The 20219-nt window shown below is 49.6% G+C and overlaps 1 protein-coding gene across 2 annotated transcripts; it reads left to right on the top strand.

Moving 5' to 3' along the window:
• The first annotated feature begins 1208 nt into the window (after positions 1-1208).
• bahd1 (bromo adjacent homology domain containing 1) lies at positions 1209-19430 on the top strand. Of its 2 annotated transcripts, none has more exons than XM_084482515.1 (7): positions 1209-1672; positions 12000-13800; positions 15085-15467; positions 16073-16232; positions 16625-16704; positions 16887-16978; positions 17363-19430. In XM_084482515.1, the coding sequence occupies exons 2-7, from the start codon at positions 12117-12119 to the stop codon at positions 17553-17555; spliced, it is 2592 nt and encodes an 863-aa protein (XP_084338641.1). In that variant the 5' UTR covers positions 1209-1672; positions 12000-12116; the 3' UTR covers positions 17556-19430. The 2 variants fall into 2 exon arrangements, with proteins under 2 accessions (XP_084338641.1, XP_084338642.1); XM_084482516.1 differs by lacking the exon at positions 1209-1672 and adding an exon at positions 7750-7853.
• Positions 19431-20219: the final 789 nt, after the last annotated feature.

Below are 20219 nucleotides of genomic sequence, written 5' to 3'. Positions count from 1 at the left end.
TTGTTGAAGTGGCTTTTGAAAAATATTGGAATGTTTTATTTTTCTTAATAATTCGATAATCACTCATGGGTTTGGACAAATGTCAACATCGTTTTCTCTGTTTGCTAGTGTTGGACACTGTTCTGCTACATCCCAATGATTCACTGCCAATGGTTTGGACATATCGTCTTTTTCACTCTAATAATAGAATAATGTGGAGCCCCACCAAGCCCTTAATGAGTTGTGACTTGTCTAACCAGATGTTACATTATTCATCTTTAATATATGCTAATCGAGACTTATTTAGGGTTTATGAATAGGTCACATTTTTTCTTTCAATCGTAGTTGATTAAACATGAATCATTCTAAGTTATTTAAGCATGTTTTGGTATAGTTATTGATATTGATGCAAGCTAAACAAGATATAATTGAGCTAAAAGGAAAAAACACACACACACACACACACACACACACACACACACACACACATTGCTTGATGTCCACAGCTGGCAGGCCTAGCCTAAATTGCCTTAAAAGTAATGTGTAGCCTTTCCCCATAGATCAAGACACAATTACTAGGTTTACTAACCTCAAGTTCAGCAAGATTGGCAGTAATAACTCCCAAGTTACATTATAACAACAATAAAGTGACATATGCAGCTCATGTCTGAGCTAAAGGGGGTTTTATGACCTGTAAAGACCTGCGGTTCCATGGGCACATGGTAAGATTTACCTTCAATTCTGTGTGTTAGCCAATTAGGCTCAAAAGCAGTCATTAAATAAGGACTGATTTAAATATACATCTATGTTACTAATTACTATACATTTTCAATACATTACATTAGTATACTATATGAATTATTATGTTACAAATGATTAGTATTAGTTGTAGTTGTAATAGTAGTAGTAGCAGTATTGACACTAGTAGTGATAGTATTAATAATAGGTGTGATTCCATGGTGTTCAGTAACAGTATTGATAGGCCTACTAGTAGCGATAATATTAATAATAGGTGTGATTCCATGGTGTTCAGTAATAGTATTGATACTAGCAGTGATAGTATTAATAATAGGTGTGATTCCATGGTGTTCAGTCAGATGAAGCCCCTCTCTCCATGAGGGCCTCGCTGGATGACATGTGGACGGACGTCCGTGGCCCTTTAAGAAACTCCATGTTTTCTCAACATGATGCGTCAACATGAAAAGCGGATGATGATGTTATGTAAAAAATGCTAAAGTAGTCGCAGTTTGTTAAATGCGAGTAAAATATTTATCCTGCGGCGAATTTCAACTGCTATTCCAGTTTCCCCAGCGGCACCCACGGACGGTTCCCCGCTCGGCCGCGGACAGAGCCGCGCCGTTTGGAGAGGAGCTCCGGCGGAGCGGAGGGAGATGATCGCAACTCGACTGAGTCGCCCGCTGGTCGCTCTCCCTCCCAGGGTCCAAACACCTGACCACCACCCCCTCCTTGAGGAGTAGCAGCCGGAGGGGCTTCTTTAGTGGACGTTTTACTCGGAACATAACTATCTAGCGTTTCTACAAGAAAGAGAAGAACACCGAAAGTGGCTTCCTAGACTCCCAGCGACCGAGGACACTGTGAGAACCGAGGTAAAGCGGGGTCAGAGCGGCGTGCTGGGGGTGTTGGCACGCTGAAGAGCAACTTGTTTCTACTGGTAAAGCGCCTGGTCCTCATGGTAAGTACGGCCATGCATCGCGGTCAGAGACCCGCTCATGTCTCGAGTGTTTCGAGGCCGATCGGCGTTGAGTTTGTTGACAAAACTGAGGTTGCATCACAGAGAACGAGTGCACGCATGTGGTGCGAAACTTGTAGGATACACAAGTAGGCATATCAAGTGATGAAAATGACGGAATGTAAACTATTTGTCCATAGTTCGGGATTAAAGAGTTCCAAAAGCTGTTGAGGATTGCTCTGTATCAGATGTGGGTTTCCAATGTGTAAAAACATAGGAGCATCGTGGATAAAACTGCCTTATGCCATAAAGTGAGACATGCATTCTCCAGATAACCCCATTATGTCGATGATACGGCGCCCCAAGCACAACAGAACTACCGTGCGCTAAATGGATGTAGCCTACTATAAATACTTTCCGACTGAGACACAGATGAGAATTATTGATAGCCAATGCAGAATTAATATGACAACTACTATTACTATGCTATTAGATATCATTCCCATTAATAATTGGTCGTTCATTTTGCTTATGATTGTTCTTTTACCTTCCCTGCTGTATCCCAAAATGTGATAGAAATATGTACATTCTACCATCCACACATCATATCGCTCCATATCACAAACGGGTGATGCTGAGCATGAGGAACACTTGATGCCAGCTTTATCGGGTGCCCCTTCCCTTCAACTCAAGTCAATTGTCTTTGTAGCCCTTAATCACAGATACATCTCAGAGGGCTTCACATGCCATGTTTTATGACACCCCCTAACCCTCGCACTTCAAAGAGCAAGTAAGAAACTCTTGAGAAGAAACGCAGAATGCAATGGGGGCCATAGTTGACATGCAGCTGGACTTTAGTAAGGGAGACTTCATAGGAAAAGCTCATCAAGGTCTCTGCTCTCTGACTCCTTTAATGAACACGTTGCTGTATTTCTGACATGTTGCGGTACAAAAAGAACTTGGATGAAGTTCAAAGCATCTTTTATAGTAGCAATCCCCGGTTTCTTGAACTTTGATACTCGTCTTGAAATCCTAATTTGTCGCACGTCGTTAAGGAAATAAACATGGTCGCGTCATGAGCCGCTCAGCCCTTGTCTCGTTCGGACGGCTTTCGAGCTTCTATGAGTGCCTAGGATTGAAAGCTTGTGGCTACACAGTGTGTGTGTGTGTGTGTGTGTGTGTGTGTGTGTGTGTGTGTGTGTGTGTGTGTGTGTGCTCATTGCGTGTGCGCGTGTAGTATCTGTGCATGTCTGTGCATGTGTTTGCAAATTTGCATGTGTGTGTGTGTGTGTGTGTGTGTGTGTCTGCGTGTGTGTCAGTTCTTTAATGACTTCAGTAGTTCTGAAACATGGTGTACCCCGGCCACCCCACTAAAATGATTTGGGTGTATCACCCCAAATCTATTAACTCTCTCTCTCCCTTGACTGTGTCCTCTCTGTCCTCCTCTCTAATCCTCCTCCCATCATCCCTCTCTTTCTCCCTTTCTCTCTCACACTCATTCTCTGTCTTTCTCATTGTTCTGATGACAGACACACGTCTATGACCATTACAGGTCAGCTGGTGGAAGATGGGGTGGGATTGGCTTGAGGTCGGGGGTGGGGGGTTGGGGTTTCACAGTGAGGGTGTGAAGGAACAGAGACCTAAAGACTCGGGCGTCAGCTGTCAGGCCACAGCTGCGGGTGGATGGCGGTGGAGGTTTGGAGGAGCTGGTGCCTCGCCTCTATTATCACCCACTGGGCTTGTTTACAAGGGCTGGCCGGTTAGTAGATTCAATGGTCGCTCATTGGGGCTGAGGAGGAACAGAAGCTCTCAGTGTGTAGCGAGCGCCGGGCTTCTCCACAGAGAAGCACATGGCACCAAGTGTCCTGCACTCGGGCAGATGCTGAAGCATGAGTGAGGCCCGCGGTGAGGCCGTTAAGTGAGACAGGCTGGCTGACACCACCTCCTCCTCCTCCTCCTCCTCCTCCTCCTCCTCCCTCAGCTGTGCTGGAAACATAACGGCAGAGCTGCTCCATCAGACAGCCATTGTTCATGATGATAATGACACGGCTCTCTCTCTCTCTCTCTCTCTCTCTCTCTCAATGCTGCTGCCTCTCTCAGTCTCTCGCCCTCTCTCCCAACTCTGTGCCGTCTCTATTCACCGATTCCTCAATCCCTTCCCCACTTCCCTGTCTGTTTCACACAATCCTCTCGCTTCATTCTGGAACTTTCCAGCCCAACTTGTCAAGCGATGAAGAGGAGGGGAAGATTGTCTGTGGTTGCGTTTCTGTCTCCGTCTGGACGTGTCAGATTGCTTATCCATGTTCCCTCTCCTGTCGGGCTGTTTGACACCAGGTGTTCACGTCCCATCAAACGCTGTAACACCGTGTCTGTCTGAGCGACGAACCATGAAGGCTCATCTGTCCTCCTGTCCTCCTGCTCCGAGTGGGCCGGACAGAAGTGTTTCTGATCACTAGTCTTTGGTTGAAACACGCCGTGCAGACGCGATGGATGCACAAGGGAGCAAGTTGTATTTGTCATCGATACTGTAAATCATTTTAGAGTATATTTAAACAAGCATGTTACACATCCACACATTTCATATCTTATTCTTAGGTTATGTTGCTGACAGGAGATTTAACGTTGGATTATCTGCTGAAGGAGATGGTTGGGGAGGCTGATGTTTGAGTATTACCTCCAGGCTGGAGAGTTATGCTGTCCTATAAGGAGCCTTATTAATGCTGTCCTGTTATTAATGCTGTCCTATAAGGAACCTGTTATTAATGCTGTCCTGTTATTAATGCTGTCTTATAAGGAGCCTGTTGGAGCCTGTTATTAATGCTGTCCTATAAGGATCCTGTTATTAATGCTGTCCTATAAGGAGCCTGTTGGAGCCTGTTATTAATGCAGTCCTAATGAGCTGTTATTAATGCTGTCCTATAAGGAGCCTGTTATTAATGCTGTCCTTAGGAGCCTGTTATTAATGCTGTCCAATAAGGATCCTGTTGGAGCCTGTTATTAATGCTGTCCTAATGAGCTGTTATTAATGCTGTCCAATAAGGATCCTGTTGGAGCCTGTTATTAATGCTGTCCTAAGGAGCCTGTTATTAATGCTGTCCTATAAGGATCCTGTTATTAATGCTGTCCTATAAGGAGCCTGTTATTAATGCTGTCCTAAGGAGCCTGTTATTAATGCTGTCCTTAGGAGGCTGTTATTAATGCTGTCCTAAGGAGCTGTTATTAATGCTGTCCTTAGGAGGCTGTTATTAATGCTGTCCTAAGGAGGCTGTTATTAATGCTTTCCTAAGGAGCTGTTATTAATGCTGTCCTAAGGAGCCTGTTATTAATGCTGTCCTATAAGGAGCCTGTTATTAATGCTGTCCTAAGGAGGCTGTTATTAATGCTGTCCTAAGGAGCCTGTTATTAATGCGGTCCTAAGGAGCTGTTATTAATGCTGTCCTATAAGGAGCCGGTTATTAATGCGGTCCTAAGGAGCTGTTATTAATGCTGTCCTATTAGGAGCCTGTTAATAAAGCTTTCATCAGGTGCGTTGTTAGACCTGGGCATTCGAGGCTAAAGCCCCAGATCTTTTGGGAACAGCCCACATAAAAAATAAAAAAACATAATAATGATATAAATAGCCCAGTAGAGTAGACTTTTATGTGGTTGCATTACCAACAGCCACAGATGCAACATTGTAGCCACTGAAAACTGCAAAATTCTAACGTGTCATATATGGGCAGTTTTAGAATAATTTGTTGCAAAATGTTGCAAATTCAATGTCGGTATTCTTTCTTCTCTAAGCATAGCGCATCACGTTGATATTGCTGTTTTCGTACTGCTAGCTTACCTTTTAGTGAGATCAGAGTGTTCAGAACAGTAATAACATTAATAAAATATCTTTGGTAAGATGGATATGAGAAGAGAGACCCGCAGTGAATTCAACCCGGTCCACTTGACAATCAATAGCCCAGGCTTTTATTTGTTTCAATCACTGAACTCAGCCTATATTTGGGGCAGGCATCTATATGTATTATTTAAACCAGTATGAATATCACATACATGTAAACATTACCAGGCTATCGAATAACGCATGCATGCACGCATGCACACATACACACACACACACACACACACACACACACACACACACACACACACACACACACACGCGGTGGCGGAGTGGTAATTGGGAGCGTCGGGAGAGTCGGGAGAATTCCCAGTGGACCGGTAACATTTCGTGGCCGCTGGGCTGATTACTGCGGGATAACAATATTGCGTTTTTAAAAGTTCCTTGCTGCGCCGTCTGGCAGCCTGAGCTGTGCGCCCGCAGCCTCTCACTCACTCAACACTCGCAAACTGTGAACTTCGCAACCAAGTCGGTATGTGGAGAGGGGAGTAAATGAGCGGCCCCTCCCAAGTGGTACAGCCCAGGTGGCCTTGAACTGCGATTGGTCAGAAAGACGTTACAGCTATGACATTGAACTCTCGTGCAGGCTCGAAGAGGGTTGTAGTCTTTTCGCTCGGTTCTAACCCTACTGTTCTGAGACGGAGAACCGAGTGAAAAGACTACAACCAAACGTAAACAGCCTCCCTTTCTGTTTCTGGCCAACAAGCAATGAGTCTTCCAACAGAAATCAATGGGATGTACAAAATGCGATAAATGTGCAATAAAACACGACAGAAACTGTATTTTGCTACAATACTTGATTTGGAACATCAACCAACACCACTAACCACTCGGTGAGTTGCACATTTCTGAAAACTAACGTTTAGGGTTGTTTTAAGGACAGGTTTGTGCATGCACGTAGCCAGCCATTCTGAAGCAGGCAGGGCGATTCTAAATTAGCCAAATACCCGAGACAGGACCAATAGTCAAAATTTCGGTGTCAACCACTCTATTTCATCCTAGACAAACCAGAAAGGGGGCTCAATGTTCAAAATACCGGAATTGTCCTTTAACCTAAACATTAACGTGAGTCAGACATGACAATGGGTCTTTCCTTTCCTTCTCAAACTACGTTACAATTGCATGTTAATCAGACCGATTTTCAAATTTTCTCGGGCGAGAAACCCCCGTCTTAAAAGGACTCTAATTTCTGGGCTACAGGCCCGAATATATTCAATTGCTAGCGACGCTCCTGGCTGTCTAAGGAGCCTCTTGTTTGCGTTGTAGTCGTTGATGTGTGTGTATTCAGTTTGCGTTGCAGTCGTGGATGTGTGTATATGTAGTGTGTATTTAGTTTGCGTTTAGCGCGGTGTTGTGTGAAGTTCTGCTCGCTCAGCTTCTCCGGGCTCTCGCCTCATTAGGTGCCACTCGGCTCGTTAACGTCTGTTAATTACCGTAAAGACTGATATTGATCACGGGAATTAGCGGTTATTCCAATTAAGAGAGATATTTAACGAGACGCCAACTTGATGGTGCGTCAGATTAGTTGTGTTGACATGGAAATCACCCACCATCGATTGTTGCGGGGAAATGTGTCTGGAATTTGTTGTTGGATTTAGCCTTTCCAATCTCTTTTTTTATTTATTTAAACGTCATTTTAGATTATTTAAAGAGCAATTTGGCGCTCTTGTTCTAAATGATTTGAATGTGGTTAAGCCTAAAATGGAACAGTGCCTCGGGCCCGACATCTGCTTTAGGTCCTACTACATCTGCTTTCATCTGGGTGCTGTTGGTTAATGGTACACTCCTTCTATGAGTGGTCACTTCTAGACTAACTGTCTATTAGCAGAATATTTTGGACTGTAAAACCATTAGCCTATTGGATCATTAGTCCTGTATTAGAAATCAATGAATAGGTTTTGGAAAAGCTACACACTGTTTATTGGTCCCAACTCTTGACCTTTATCAATCCGTTATATTGGTCTGGTGTGTGTGTGTGTGTGTGTGTGTGTGTGTGTGTGTGTGTGTGTGTGTGTGTGTGTGTGTGTGTGTGTGTGTGTGTGTGTGTGTGTGTGTGTGTGTGTGTGTGTGTGTGTGTGTGTGTGATGTCCCAGCGCAGCGGCAGCAGCCTCGCATGATATTATCTCCAGCATGCCACTTCGGAAGTAGGTCACCGTTTACCGTGTTGCCGTGACTCTGGCTGTTGGAGGATATTCGCTCCAGCGTCTCGCAGATCGGCTATAGAAACATTTCCAAGCAGGGAAAAACCCTCGGATCTTTTCCTGGTCCGTAGACACATCGCGATCGGGACTCAAGGTATGATCTCCCCACATGCATCGTCTTTTAATTTCAGTTTCAGTCGGCTGTACCGTCGCGGATCGCCTTCCCTGTCTACATCGTAACAACCGGGCTAGGAGCCCGTAATAATCTTCGTATTTACCACCAGCCCCATAACCCTTCATGTGATCGAGCACCAGAAGCGAACTCGTCGCTGGATCGTCGTCCCGGTGAGCTTCACTTCTGATACTGAACACGTTCCCCCCGCATGCTGTCACCGCCCGGACCGGGGGAGCGGACCGGGGGAGCGGACGGGGACAGCGGGGATTCACCGCAGTTCTGATGGGCAGAACGCATCCCACCGCGATGGGATGTGCAATAGGACACGCGACGCACTTTAGTTGATCTCAATGAGAGCGATTCTGAGTTGTTTCGCTACGTGCGGATGGTTCGCGAAACGGGATCATGGTGGACGGTGGTGTCGGCGCTGCCGGCCGAGGACCGATGGTCTGCCCGGGGGAGCGGACTTGGTGATACGCCCTGTGTGTGAGCCCCACCGCGCTGGGATAAATAGCCTGTTCCGCACACTGTACGACCTTCAACACAAGTTGTTTTTACGTGTTGGAAAAGGATGTGCGTTTCGGCGTGGGAGGGGTAATCTGCCTTCGTCTTAATGAAATTAACTTTTCGTAGCGTGTGTAGGAATTGGTATTTTTTAATAGCTCACCAACACTCACATTCACAAACGTGTTATTAACCCTACTTGAAACCCTCTTTTGAGTTAATGCCCGATACCTCAGAACAGGTGCCTGAATCACAATTATGGAGAATATACCAGTATTCACCCTAGCCTAAACATTTGTCAACAACTTTTAGACAGATTTACAAAAACAAATCAAGACCCTCACCAATTTCCTCTCAAAGCTTATTTTGGCACCTTGGAGGTGTGTGTGTGTGTGACTGACAAGGTGTCATTGCTTAATCTGAATAGCAGTTGATGGTCAATCTGGCATCAGTTTGAAATGTTCATGGAGTCAGTCCTCAACCTGTTCATCTCATTATTGAACCATACCATCACCTGCTGTGATTGAGTTTCTGGCACCGTCGTGGTAGCAGGCGGGAAGCTTTCCCTCAACTGTAGACAATGTTGGCTAATGACCAATCCTTCTTTCTTCACGGGTGCCTTTGCCAGTGAAGACCCCTGATTGGACATCAATAGAAACCAAGTCATTACATTGGTTTTCCTCTTCTCTTATCTGTCAAATTACAACAGTTATTTTCTGCATCATTTCGCGGTTCACAGATTCGCTCAGGGGGGATGAGGGAGAACCGGCTGATGAGATGGATTCTGTGAATGTTCTTCTCAGTTGTGCTGTGGACTCTGGGAGCGTTGTGTCATGGTGAATCTCTGAAGAGATTATCATGATCATCGCTTTCTCCAGATCCATTGAGCGGTTCTTCAAGGGTTTGTCGAATGGCACTTGCAGAAGTTACTATTCAGCATTTTTAAGATGGAATGATCGGTCCTAGTTTTTTGTGGTGAAATAGTAACTAAACAGTGTGTTGGATCAAATCCCTTCAGTCTGACAATTTGTAGATGTGGCAGGTAGGAAGGTAGGTATGGCAGTGACTCACAAGGTAGAGCGGGTTGACTTGTAACCGGCAGGTTGCTAGTTAGATCCCCGGCTCCTCCTGGGATGTCCCTGAGCAAGACACCTCACCTCTGACTGCTCCTGACCAGCTGGTTGTCACCTTGTTTGCTTGTCACCACTGTTGGTGTGTGAATGTGTGCATGAATGGGTGAATGTTAAGCAATGTTGTAAAGCACTTTGAGTGGCCACTGGTTAGCAAGACGCTGTATAAATGCAGTCCATTTACCATTTAGATGTTCCCCCTCTTTGGTGTGAGATATCCTGTGAATAGCCTGCGGGTCCCGCTTCCTAACCTCGGTATTTGGAAACTCACCGGGCCTCTCGCATTCCCCGTCTGTTATTGTCTCGGAGCAGAGTTTTATGGGAAGTGTGAATTCTGCGACGGCTGTTCTGCGTAGTCGCGTGGTAAACGTCTGCACCGTTGCTACGGAGAGGAGGCGTTGCTATGGGCCGCACATCAATACATGAGCATCGGCGACGGAGTGTCAAACAGCAGCTGATTTGTGGAGCAGGGAAAGGATGTCTGGACCTAACGTAGAACCGAAGGCCAAGTGGAAACCAAACTACATGGAAAGTCTGAAAATAGAGAGACTTAACGTTTGACTGTGAGAATTCTGTTCAGAATGGCTTCTGGGTTGAACACGAGTGTGTCTGTTATGGTGTGTCTGTTTTGTGTCTGTATTTGCTAAAGCACGCTTCAGGCATAAATAGGGAAGGCAATATGTTGTAGTAAATTGTTGCACAACCCAACTTTATATAATATATAGAGGCGGCCTGTGTGACTCTTCAAAGTGTGCATCTAGTGGGCATCAGACTAGTCAGTCCAGTCTACCAAACTCTCGGTCGTCTGCGGGTGTCTACATCTCTGTATTGTGCTGTGCTTCCACAGACACCGTGGGGGTGGGGGTGGGGGTGTTCCATGATGTCATGTCTTCAGGGAAACGCTCCATCACAGAACTGGGCCCGTCTCACAGGTGTAGGTGGTGTATCAATCAAAAGATTATTTGGCTTGAGCTGCCTCTGTCATAGACGGTAGGGTTTGCATCGCAGCTGATCATTAGGCTCGCTACGGTGTTGGTGTAGCTGGATGAGCTGAGGGTTAATGGTAAATGGACTGCACTTATACACCACTTTTCTAACCAGTGGCCACTCAAAGTGCTTTACAATATTGCCTAACATTCACCCAGTCATGCACACCGACAGCGGTGTCAACCATGCAAGATGACAGCCAGCTAGTCGGGAGCAGTTAGGGTGAGGTTTCTTGCTCAGGCACACCTCGACCCTCGGCTAGGAGAAGCTGGGGATTGAACTAGCAACCTTCTTTTTGCTTGATTGCTGTTGCGATCCTTTGGACGGAGCGAGTGATGGCCTGCTGCTCTATGCAGAATCAGAACGCAGGGCGAGCTGTAGTCACACTCTGCCAAGACCTTAACCCTTCCTCGTTGAGTTGTATGGTCTCCACCGGGACCAGGATAGTGTATATCTCTCCATGGGTTATACATTTGGTAGTTATACATGCAGTTTAAAGTTGTTAAGTAATCAATTCAGATTTAATGGCTTTAATGGAGAGGCTCAATAGTTTTCTGGATGAAATATCACTTCATCTAATAGATGGAAGAGGTCAACATGCATAATAGCTTTTCAGAAAAGGACTTTAGGCAGATTTATGGTTTAATTTCACATGGAAGAGTGTCATTGAAGTCGGGTCAATCTTGGGTGTAATATCCTTAGGTGTTGGGTCTTTGTGGCGAGAAAGCGTTTGGTATTGTTAGAACAGATAACGCATCAAATTCTCCATTGTGTTTCCTCATTTTGTGTTTGCATTTGTACAATGAAACGGGTACATATGCTGGCTTCATGTACCAGCTGGTTGACATGGTAACTGAAGAGGCCACTGTCTGACATGGGTATGCCATGGAACTTTTTAAGTGCTATTACAACAATTTGAGATTATATTCATTGAGATGGATTTCATAGCGTTCTGGTAAGGTAAATGTTCAACTGTTTGGTTGGCAACATTAAGTACTTTAAGCACTCTGGTTTTTCATTTGAGGAATCCTCTCTTGAACATATCTAAACAAGTAGGCCTAATCTCCTGAATCATCAGCTGTAGCAAATGTACAGATATTATAAGGGAGGATGCCAAAAACGTCTTGTCTCTTCTTCAAATATTCCCTCCATTGTCTTATTGAGTGACAGTGTACAATGTGTGTAATATTAGAGTGAGTCATTCAGCCAACCAAACACCCGCTCAAGCTGTGGTTTAATTGCCTCCATTGATATAAAATTGAACAATCATATGGTCATTTCAACACACAAACAAACCGAAAAGTGTTGTAACAATGGAATCAGGCTGGGGCTTGGTCGTTTACAACTGGGCTCGGTCAAAATGTAAATCACACGACAGTAAGGGAGACAAATTGCATAGTGGCAGGCCAGTAGTGGCGGTGTTTGTGGTGGTCTAAGCAGCCTCCCTGTGTAGCTCGCTGTGCAGCAAACTCTGCTGATGATTGTGCAATCTGTCTTTCCCCAGGGGTGGTGTGGGCCCAGGTGATGATCCATGAACATGCCCATGGAGGGGCTTCTGTGAGCTGATCCACCACAGCAGGCCTCTGGGACCAGGCTGGGAGTACGCAGCCTCACTCGGACCATGGTCAGAGCTCAGCCCAAGCGGCCTCTGCAGCGAGGAAAGGCTTCGAAGGAACCCAAGGGCAGCATACGAGGAAGGAAACAGAAAGAAAAGAACAAGCACAGGGCGAGGAAGAGGAAGGAGAACAAGGGGAACAGGAGCGGGAGACGGAAGACGCCGGCGGCGGGCGATGGGGACGCGCTGGACTGCCATGTCCTGCTCTCGCGTCTGGAGGAGAGGAGGCTTCTGGGTAAGGTGAAACCAGCCTCGAAGGGAGCCAAGCTGAAGGCTGTGAAGGATAAACCGAAGGAGCCGCCCGGCCCGGCTCAGAGAAGGACCAAATCCCACCGGCCGCTGAAGAGGACCTCCTCTGGAGCCAATCGACGAGCAGCGGAACCAGAACCCGGACCACCAGAAGCCCCGCTCCCGCCGAGCCCGGCCTCGTGGGAGCCTCGCCGGAGGAGGATGGCCTCACTCAACGCCGAGGCCGTCAACAGCCTGCTGCTCCACCGAGCCGCCGGGCAGACGAAGAGGCAGCAGCCTGCCAGCCGGGGCCTCGCTGCCGACGCCAGCCCCGCCAGGGCCCCGGCGCCAGAGGAACCCCAAGGAGAGGCTGTCAGGGAGCCCAGCCAGGACCTCCAGGCCATCACCAGCGGGAGGCCGAGGAAGAAGAAGGCCAGGAAGGAGCCGGAGAGCATCGACTGGTCGGCCGTGTTCACTCCCGCTCCCCGCCGCCAGGCCGGCCTCACCGCCGCCACGCTGCTCAAGCTCACCAGTGCTCCGTACGGAAACCGGCGGCAGAAGAAGACGGCGACGACGGAGGCGGCGGTGGGGGCGAGCGACACCAAGACGTCCGCGTCCCCACAGAAGGAGAAGGTCGGTGAGCCCAAGGGGGGAGAACCAGCGCAGACCAAAAGATCACCACATCCAAAACGCACTGAGCTAAAACTCAAACCCGGACCACAGGAGGCGAGGGATCAGGCCCGCACCCAGCAGGACTCTCCCGTCCCGACCTGCGGGAGCGTCTGTAAGAGCGAGACACTGGACCACGAGGACCAGTGGAGGGGGACACCGGGCGGGCAGGGCTGCTATAAATGCGGGTCGCGGTGCAGCCCGGTGGTCGGCTTCTCCCTGAAGTCCATCAAGGAGGAGCAGGTGGAGAGCGGCCTGGCCTCCTGCTACTGCTGCTCCCAGGAGATGTGCATGGAGTACTGCCACAGGCTCGCCCTGTTCCTCAAGGACAAGAGCTTCAAGGAGTCCGAGGAGGGCTCGCTGTCCAAGGTGTTCCACCACCACCATCACCACCACCACCACCACCACCACCACCACCTGCAGGCGCCCCACTCCCTCGCCCACCCGACCGCCATGTCGGACGCCCGGTTCCCCCACGAGTACACCTGCTGCCCCGGGTACTACGTCCACTTCAGCCACTCGGACGGCCCGCCCTCGCCCGTCGCCCCGGTCTCGCTGTGCCCGAGGGGGAGCAAGCGACCCAAGCTGATGCCTGACGCCAGCCCGCCGGGCCCGGGGATCTCCCGCCCGCTGTACTGCTGCACCTCGGTGGGGGCGTGCTACGGAGAGGCCTGCAGGGTCAACGGCTACTCAGCCTACACCACCGGCGCGATCCCCCCTGGCGCGGGCCGGACGGGCTGCTCGCTTTGCACCAACGACCAACGCACCAAGTGTAACCACAGCCTCAAGACCGGTAAGCTAACCCCAGGGTGGTTAATATTGAATTGAATATATTTTAGTCCAGGTGATGTTCAGCTGTATGATTAACTTGGAGGAGGAGAGGGGATGGGCGGAGGGGGGACGGGTGGAGAGGGGGAGAGGGGACGGGCGGAGAAGGGACCGGGGGAGAGGGGACGGATGGAGAGGGGGAAAGGGGACGGATGGAGAGGGGGAGAGGGGACGGGCGGAGAAGGGACCGGTGGAGAGGGGGAGAGGGGATGGGCGGAGAAGGGACCGGGGGAGTGGGGACGGGTGGAGAGGGGGAGAGGGGACGGGTGGAGAGGGGGAGAGGGGGAGAGGGGACGGGTGGAGAGGGGGAGAGGGGACGGGCGGAGAAGGGACCAGTGGAGAGGGGGAGAGGGGCCGGCGGGAGAGGGAGAGGGAGAGGGAGAGGGGGAGACGGGACGGGCGGAGAGGGGACGGGTGGAGAGGGGACGGGTGGAGGACTTTGTTTGCATTAAAAATAGCAATGGCCGTTGCGATGAAAGAGGTTTGAGTCTGTTGTTGTAGGAAAAAGGGGCCCGTGGGCGGCAGGCAGAGGGGCAGACAGGTCCTCTCATTGTTCAGAGCTAGAGGGGGCAGACAGGACCTTATTTGGGTTCAGGACACTGAACATCTCGGTACATTGAAAAGTATCGCTAGTCAAAGACTTTTGAAATGATCAATTGCATACAAAGAGAACTAGAAAGTGTTCTACATCATGTATAAGTATTTCAGTGTTCCAACCCACCTCATCAGGTACCCCCACCCCCCCCCCCCCTTAGTGCACACCCCCCTTCCCTTTCTATGGCGGCAGCCACCAATCACAGGATAGCTGTAGAGTCGCACAAGGCCTGCCTAGCTAGCCCAGCCCTGGGTTCTAGTGGCCCGCAGCGTCCGTGTCTCTCTGTGTGTCTGTATGTCTGTGTGTCTATTTGTGTGTGTGTGTGTGTGTGTGTGTGTGTGTGTGTCTGTGTGTATCTGTGTGCCTGTGTGTGTCTCTGTGTGTGTCTCTGTGTGTCCGTGTGTGTCTCTCTCTGTGTGTCTCTGTGTGTCTCTGTGGCTCCACTTGCTACGCCGCTACAACCGCTAATTACTGTTTATTTTTCCACAGCCTCCGTGCAACAAAAAACAATCGAGTGTGACTCAAGTTTCAGTGATTCAGCTGTGAAGTGGACATGTGGCGACTAGCTAGCAGCTGTGGTCAGCGGAGGAATGGAAGCGTCTTCCTGTCGGTTCATTTTTACTAACACCCGTTTTGTTTGTTTCATCTCGCCAGAGAGCTTCTCCCCGGCCGTCGGGGACCACCGCAGCCCCTCCTCCGTCCCCATCGCCCCCAGCCCGCGGACCCTCACCGGCTGCCCCGTTCCCACCGCGCCACCGGCCGGCCAATCGGTGCCCCGTGTTCAGACCCCACTCTCGGACCCCCGGGGGCCCCGGCTGCCGTCGCGGGCGGCCCAGGAGAGTCCTGGAAGCGCCGAGGGCCCGCGTCCCGGGGCCCGCAGCGCCGCCGTGCCCGCGCTCGGCGGCGACAAGAAACACAAGAAGCCGGGCGCGGCCGCCGGCAGGGAGAACGACAAGAAGGGAAAGACCAGCCGCCGGAGAGCCACCAACGGCTGGCTGCCCCTCGGCGTGTCCTACCAGAAGGAGGTCTTCACCGTGGTACGGGACGCGGTTCAGAGGGATCATTGAGAGGGCGGGTCAGGGTCGTGGCTCACATACGTTCGATTTATATTGTGCTTTTCTAAATACTCAAAGACGCTTTACAGAGCAGTCCCAGAATAAAATCATTTAATAAGAACGTATATTAGTAAAAAGATTTAACAAAAGGAGGAAGGGGAGAGAAGGGAAGGAGGTGATGTGGTGAAAGCAATCTTGAAAAGGTGGGTTTTGGGGGCATGTATAAATGAAGGGAGTGTGTTAGCCTGTGGGATGTGGTTAGGGAGGGAGTTCCAGAGGGATGGTGCGGATACTGAGAAGGCCCTTTCACCCCAGGTCCAAAGCTTGGTCCTGGGGGTTCTGAGTGTGGTTGTGTCTGTGGACCTGAGGCAACATGTAGAAGTGTGGTGAAGGAGGAGGTCGGAGAGGTAGTGAGGGGCCAGGTTATATATGACTTTATAGGGGGTGAGTAATATTTATTAATTAATCGAATAAATTCGATCTAAATTGAACTGGGAGCCAGTGGAGGTAGAGCATAGAGGATGCTGTTGCAGTAGTCAAGTCTGTAGCGTGTATGAGGGAGTCACCCCGTCCCCTTGTGTCCCCAGGAGGAGGAGGCCCCGGTGCTGAGGACCTGTTTCCAGGGGGTCCACCGGGACGGGGAGGTGATCCGGGTCAGGGACACGGTCCTCCTGAGGTCCGGACCCAGGAAGAAGACTCTGCCTTTTGTGGCCAAGATCTCCGCCCTCTGGCAGGACCCTGAGTCAGGTAGGAGGCCCGCCACGTCAACCCCCATCAGAAGTATTGAACCCCCAGTAGTAAACTCCCATCAGAAGTACTGAACCCTGTCCAGAAGGACTGAACCCCATCCAGAAGTACTGAACCCCTGTGCAGTAGTAACCCCCAGTAGTGAACCCCATCAGAAGTAGTAAACCCCACCAGAAGGAGTGAACCCCGTCAGAAGTACTGAACCCCATCAGAAGTACTGAACCCCGTGCATTTACGCCAGCGATCCGCCGTTCTCCGTGTGGTTCCAGTAGCCCTGCTGCATGTGACTGAAGGTGTGGGGGGGGCGCGTGTATACATTATGTAGCAGACAGCGCTGAGACAGGTCTTTATCAGCTCCATCATGGTTACCGCCTGTTTGTTTTGTGCCACAGGAGAGATGATGATGAGTTTGTTTTGGTACTACCGGCCAGAACACACTCAAGGAGGGCACAACCCCAGTGTGCATTGTGAGGTGAGCGAATGAATCATTCATCTCCACAGCCTGTTTGACTCTGAATGAGAGGCTTCCTGGTTTGTTTCCCGGGCAACACCGGGAAGCAGGGTTGAAGCAGTGACCGCATGTGACCTAGTGAGGCGGCTGGAGGCAGATGTGTGGTAACTGACTAGTGCTGTTAATTTGTAATCCGCTTCTAGAACGAGATCTTTGCCTCGCGCCACCAGGACGTGAACAGTGTGGCCTGCATTGAGGACCGATGCTATGTCCTCACACTGGCCCAGTACTGCCGGTGAGTGAGTGAGTTATTAATTGAGAGTGAGTCAATGAACTAGTGACTGAGCAAGTGAGCGATTGGGAGAACACACTTGAGTTCGCACAAGTGAGGGAGGGAGTGTGCGAGCGAACGCTTGATTGAGAATGAGTGAGTGCGCAAGTGAGCTTACGAGTGTTCGAGTGATGAGGGAGCGAGAGAGAGAGAGAGAGGGATTGAGTGAACACACAAACAAGTCAGTCAGCAACTGAGTGAGAGATTGAGTGAGTGAGCGAGCGAGTGAGTGTCACTCATAGTGAAACGCAGAGCTATGAACCAAAATGATAACGTGTGTACAGAGGACGTTTGTTTAAGAAAGACAAACACAAAGCCGATGTTGACCGGATGTTTTTGTGTGGTCAGATTTTGTGCCTTGGTGAAGTGCCGTAAAGAGGGTCTCCGCACCAACGCCGCCTCCCTGGTGGTCCCGCCCACCTTCGCCCACGCCATGCCAGCCCACCGCTGTGTGCCCGACGACGTAGATGCGGACCTGGTGTTCGTCTGTCGACACGTCTACGACTTCCGCTACGGACGCCTCCTCAAAAACCTGCAGTAGCAAGCCTCGTCCCGACATGTTCAATCCCGGGTTCCTTTCTCTCTTCCAGTCCCCACCTCCCTACTCTATCACCGGCATGAGAGACGGGAGAACGCCCATCCCAGAGTCTGCAATCTCACACCAACACTTCAGAGATCTTTTATTTTAGTAGGGAGTGTCTCTTCTCTAAAAGAACAAAATAAGCAACATGAAGAAAATAGGGGGAATCTAAGAATGGACATGGCAGTTATAGAAATACAATGTGAATACTTGGTGTAATTGCTTCTTGGCACTGTAGTAAAGTTTGTGTGAGAGGACTGTACTGTTCTCTGTTGCTGTGAAGGAGAAACGCTGCAGCAGCTTTCAGGATGAAATGTGAGCCCTGATAGAGCGGCGGTATAGTGCTGAAAGATGAAACAGGTAAAACTCCTCTCCGTCAGCAATACCAGCTCCGAAGGTCTCAATGAAGCACATTAACTAATGCAACGCGAGCTCAGGCCCACTGCTGGGCTTTGAGTAAAACGATTAGCAGCTCGCGAGGAACAAGACGAGAGACTTCTCAGATGTAGACACGAAAGTCTTAATCTCATTTTGATTTGGATTGCACTGCAGGCGTTGCCCGGCCGTCCGCTCTGAGAGGGGGTGTGTCCCGGGACATCTCGCCTCTGATTGCTAGAAAGAACCAGATTTGTCTCCAGGAAAAGTTGTGGTGCGTCCTTCCCTTCCCTTCTGGTCGGTGTTGGGCAACACGCCATATAGGCAGTGGACCGAGCATGGAGGCTGCGCACTACTGCTGGAGTCAAGATGAATCCAGTTTCATCTGTTTGGTTTAGCCAGTGTAATCATGGGGCCAAAGAGCCAACCTACTTCAAGGATTTCCTGTATGGGAGGGTATTTGTTGTGATGCTAATGCTAAAGTCTATTTTCTGGTTGTTTAGTTTTTGCCTTCCCCCTAGCGGGCTGTAGAGGGGCGGATCTGATCCTAGATCTGAGCCTGGATCTGGTCCTGGATATGATCCTGGATCTGGTCCCGGATCTGGTCCTGGATCTGATCCTGGATCTTAGTCTGGATCTGGATCTTATCCTGGATCTTCAGACTGTGTTTGCGTTTCTATATCTGGGCAGATGGATCAGTCACATGTTTAGTTGTTGCTTCCTGACTGAGACGAGGTGTACTTGACGTAGATCTGATGTGATGACTCATTCCTGTGTTTTCCAAGAAGATATGTATTTATTTCTTTATTGAGAAGTTATAATTTATTTTTTAAAAAAGATCAATTTAAAAAAGATATATTGGAGAGCGGTAAAAAGGAAGACTTTCATTCCTGGTTTTGAGAAGGAGTTTTGTGTTTTTCCTTTCCAGCTGATCTGTCTTTACAAGTTCTTCACAGTTAGGTGTCAGCTTCTTGCCAGAGACTTTACACTTTTAAACAGGGTCTTATCATACAGGGCCTTTCCATTTAACCCATAACACTTCTTCATGACAACAACGTGTGTCAAAATGACGAGAACTTAAAGACGTTTACTCTTTGTTTACCCGACATGCTCCTTTAATTTCTGTTCTGCATTTCGTGTGCTTCCTTGACCCTTAAGTAGACAATGAGGTTGTGTCCCTTACCCCTTAAATTACTACACATGCTTGAGTTTGCTCCCCTGATAGAAACATGTACGCTGTTAGCCTTTACCCTCGCTTGTGCTGCCTTACTGAACATTCCTGAGCTAGAGTTTAGCAATGTGTTGATCATCCTACCTGTTCTAAAGCTTAGCATTGTTCACCGAGTGTTCCCCAGCGGTCGGCCGGACTCTGGCGGGCCAACGCAGGTCCCCTCTGAGCCCCACCCTGGTCCCCTCTGAGCCCCAACGCAGGTCCCCTCTGAGCCCCACCCCGGTCCCCTCTGAGCCCCAACGCAGGTCCCCTCTGAGCCCCACCCTGGTCCCCTCTGAGCCCCAACGCAGGTCCCCTCTGAGCCCCACCCCGGTCCCCTCTGAGCCCCACCCCGGTCCCCTCTGAGCCCCAACGCAGGTCCCCTCTGAGCCCCACCCCGGTCCCCTCTGAGCCCCACCCCGGTCCCCTCTGAGCCCCACCCCGGTCCCCTCTGAGCCCCACCCCGGTCCCCTCTGAGCCCCCCTACAGACTCAGAATAAAGTAAAAAACAGAAAATGGCTTCCTCTGAAGCTAATATGAGAGATAGATGTGTGCTTGTTGGTCCCACCTCTCGGTTCTCCTTCAGAGTGCACCAGATGGATCTGGAAGTTAAAGCCTAGAATCCATTTTTCCCGGGGGGCCTGGCCCCAGACCCTGCTAATGGACGGGAGGTCGCCCTCCATGCCACTATTACCCATAATCCTGTGGGGCAGAGCTGCCGGAGGCCAGTCCTAATGATCTAATGGAACTAAGTTTGGTCAGCCGGATCAGAACCCAATATGGTTCAGGGTTTATATCTTCTGTCATGTTAAGAGTCTAGTATCAAATATAATTCCATTATTTCCTACTCGATTTGAAAATCCATTTTTGTGTTAAACAGTTGAGAGGATTTGAGTCCCGCCCTGCTCTCTAAACCCGCCTTCTGAATAAACCAAAGGTCTTTAAGTTTAAACACACACCTCCCGATGATCTGAGTCGGGTTATACTCTCTGAGCGGATTCCCCAGAACCCCTGTCAGCCAACACTGCATAGAGAATAGA

Source organism: Micromesistius poutassou (assembly GCF_964030765.1).
Source record: "Micromesistius poutassou genome assembly, chromosome: 17".
In the NCBI taxonomy this organism is placed as follows: Eukaryota; Metazoa; Chordata; class Actinopteri; order Gadiformes; family Gadidae; genus Micromesistius; species Micromesistius poutassou.
This window is presented reverse-complemented; position numbering and strand designations above follow the sequence as displayed.

What these genes read in the sequence shown, in the direction of transcription:
- bahd1 (XM_084482515.1), top strand. Translation starts at nt 12,117, where the DNA reads ATGGTCAGAGCTCAGCCCAAGCGGCCTCTGCAGCGAGGAAAGGCTTCG. An exon ending in TAACCACAGCCTCAAGACCG is followed by an intron (nt 13,801 to 15,084) that starts GTAAGCTAACCC and finishes TCATCTCGCCAG; the next exon opens with AGAGCTTCTCCCCGGCCGTC. An exon ending in AGAAGGAGGTCTTCACCGTG is followed by an intron (nt 15,468 to 16,072) that starts GTACGGGACGCG and finishes TTGTGTCCCCAG; the next exon opens with GAGGAGGAGGCCCCGGTGCT.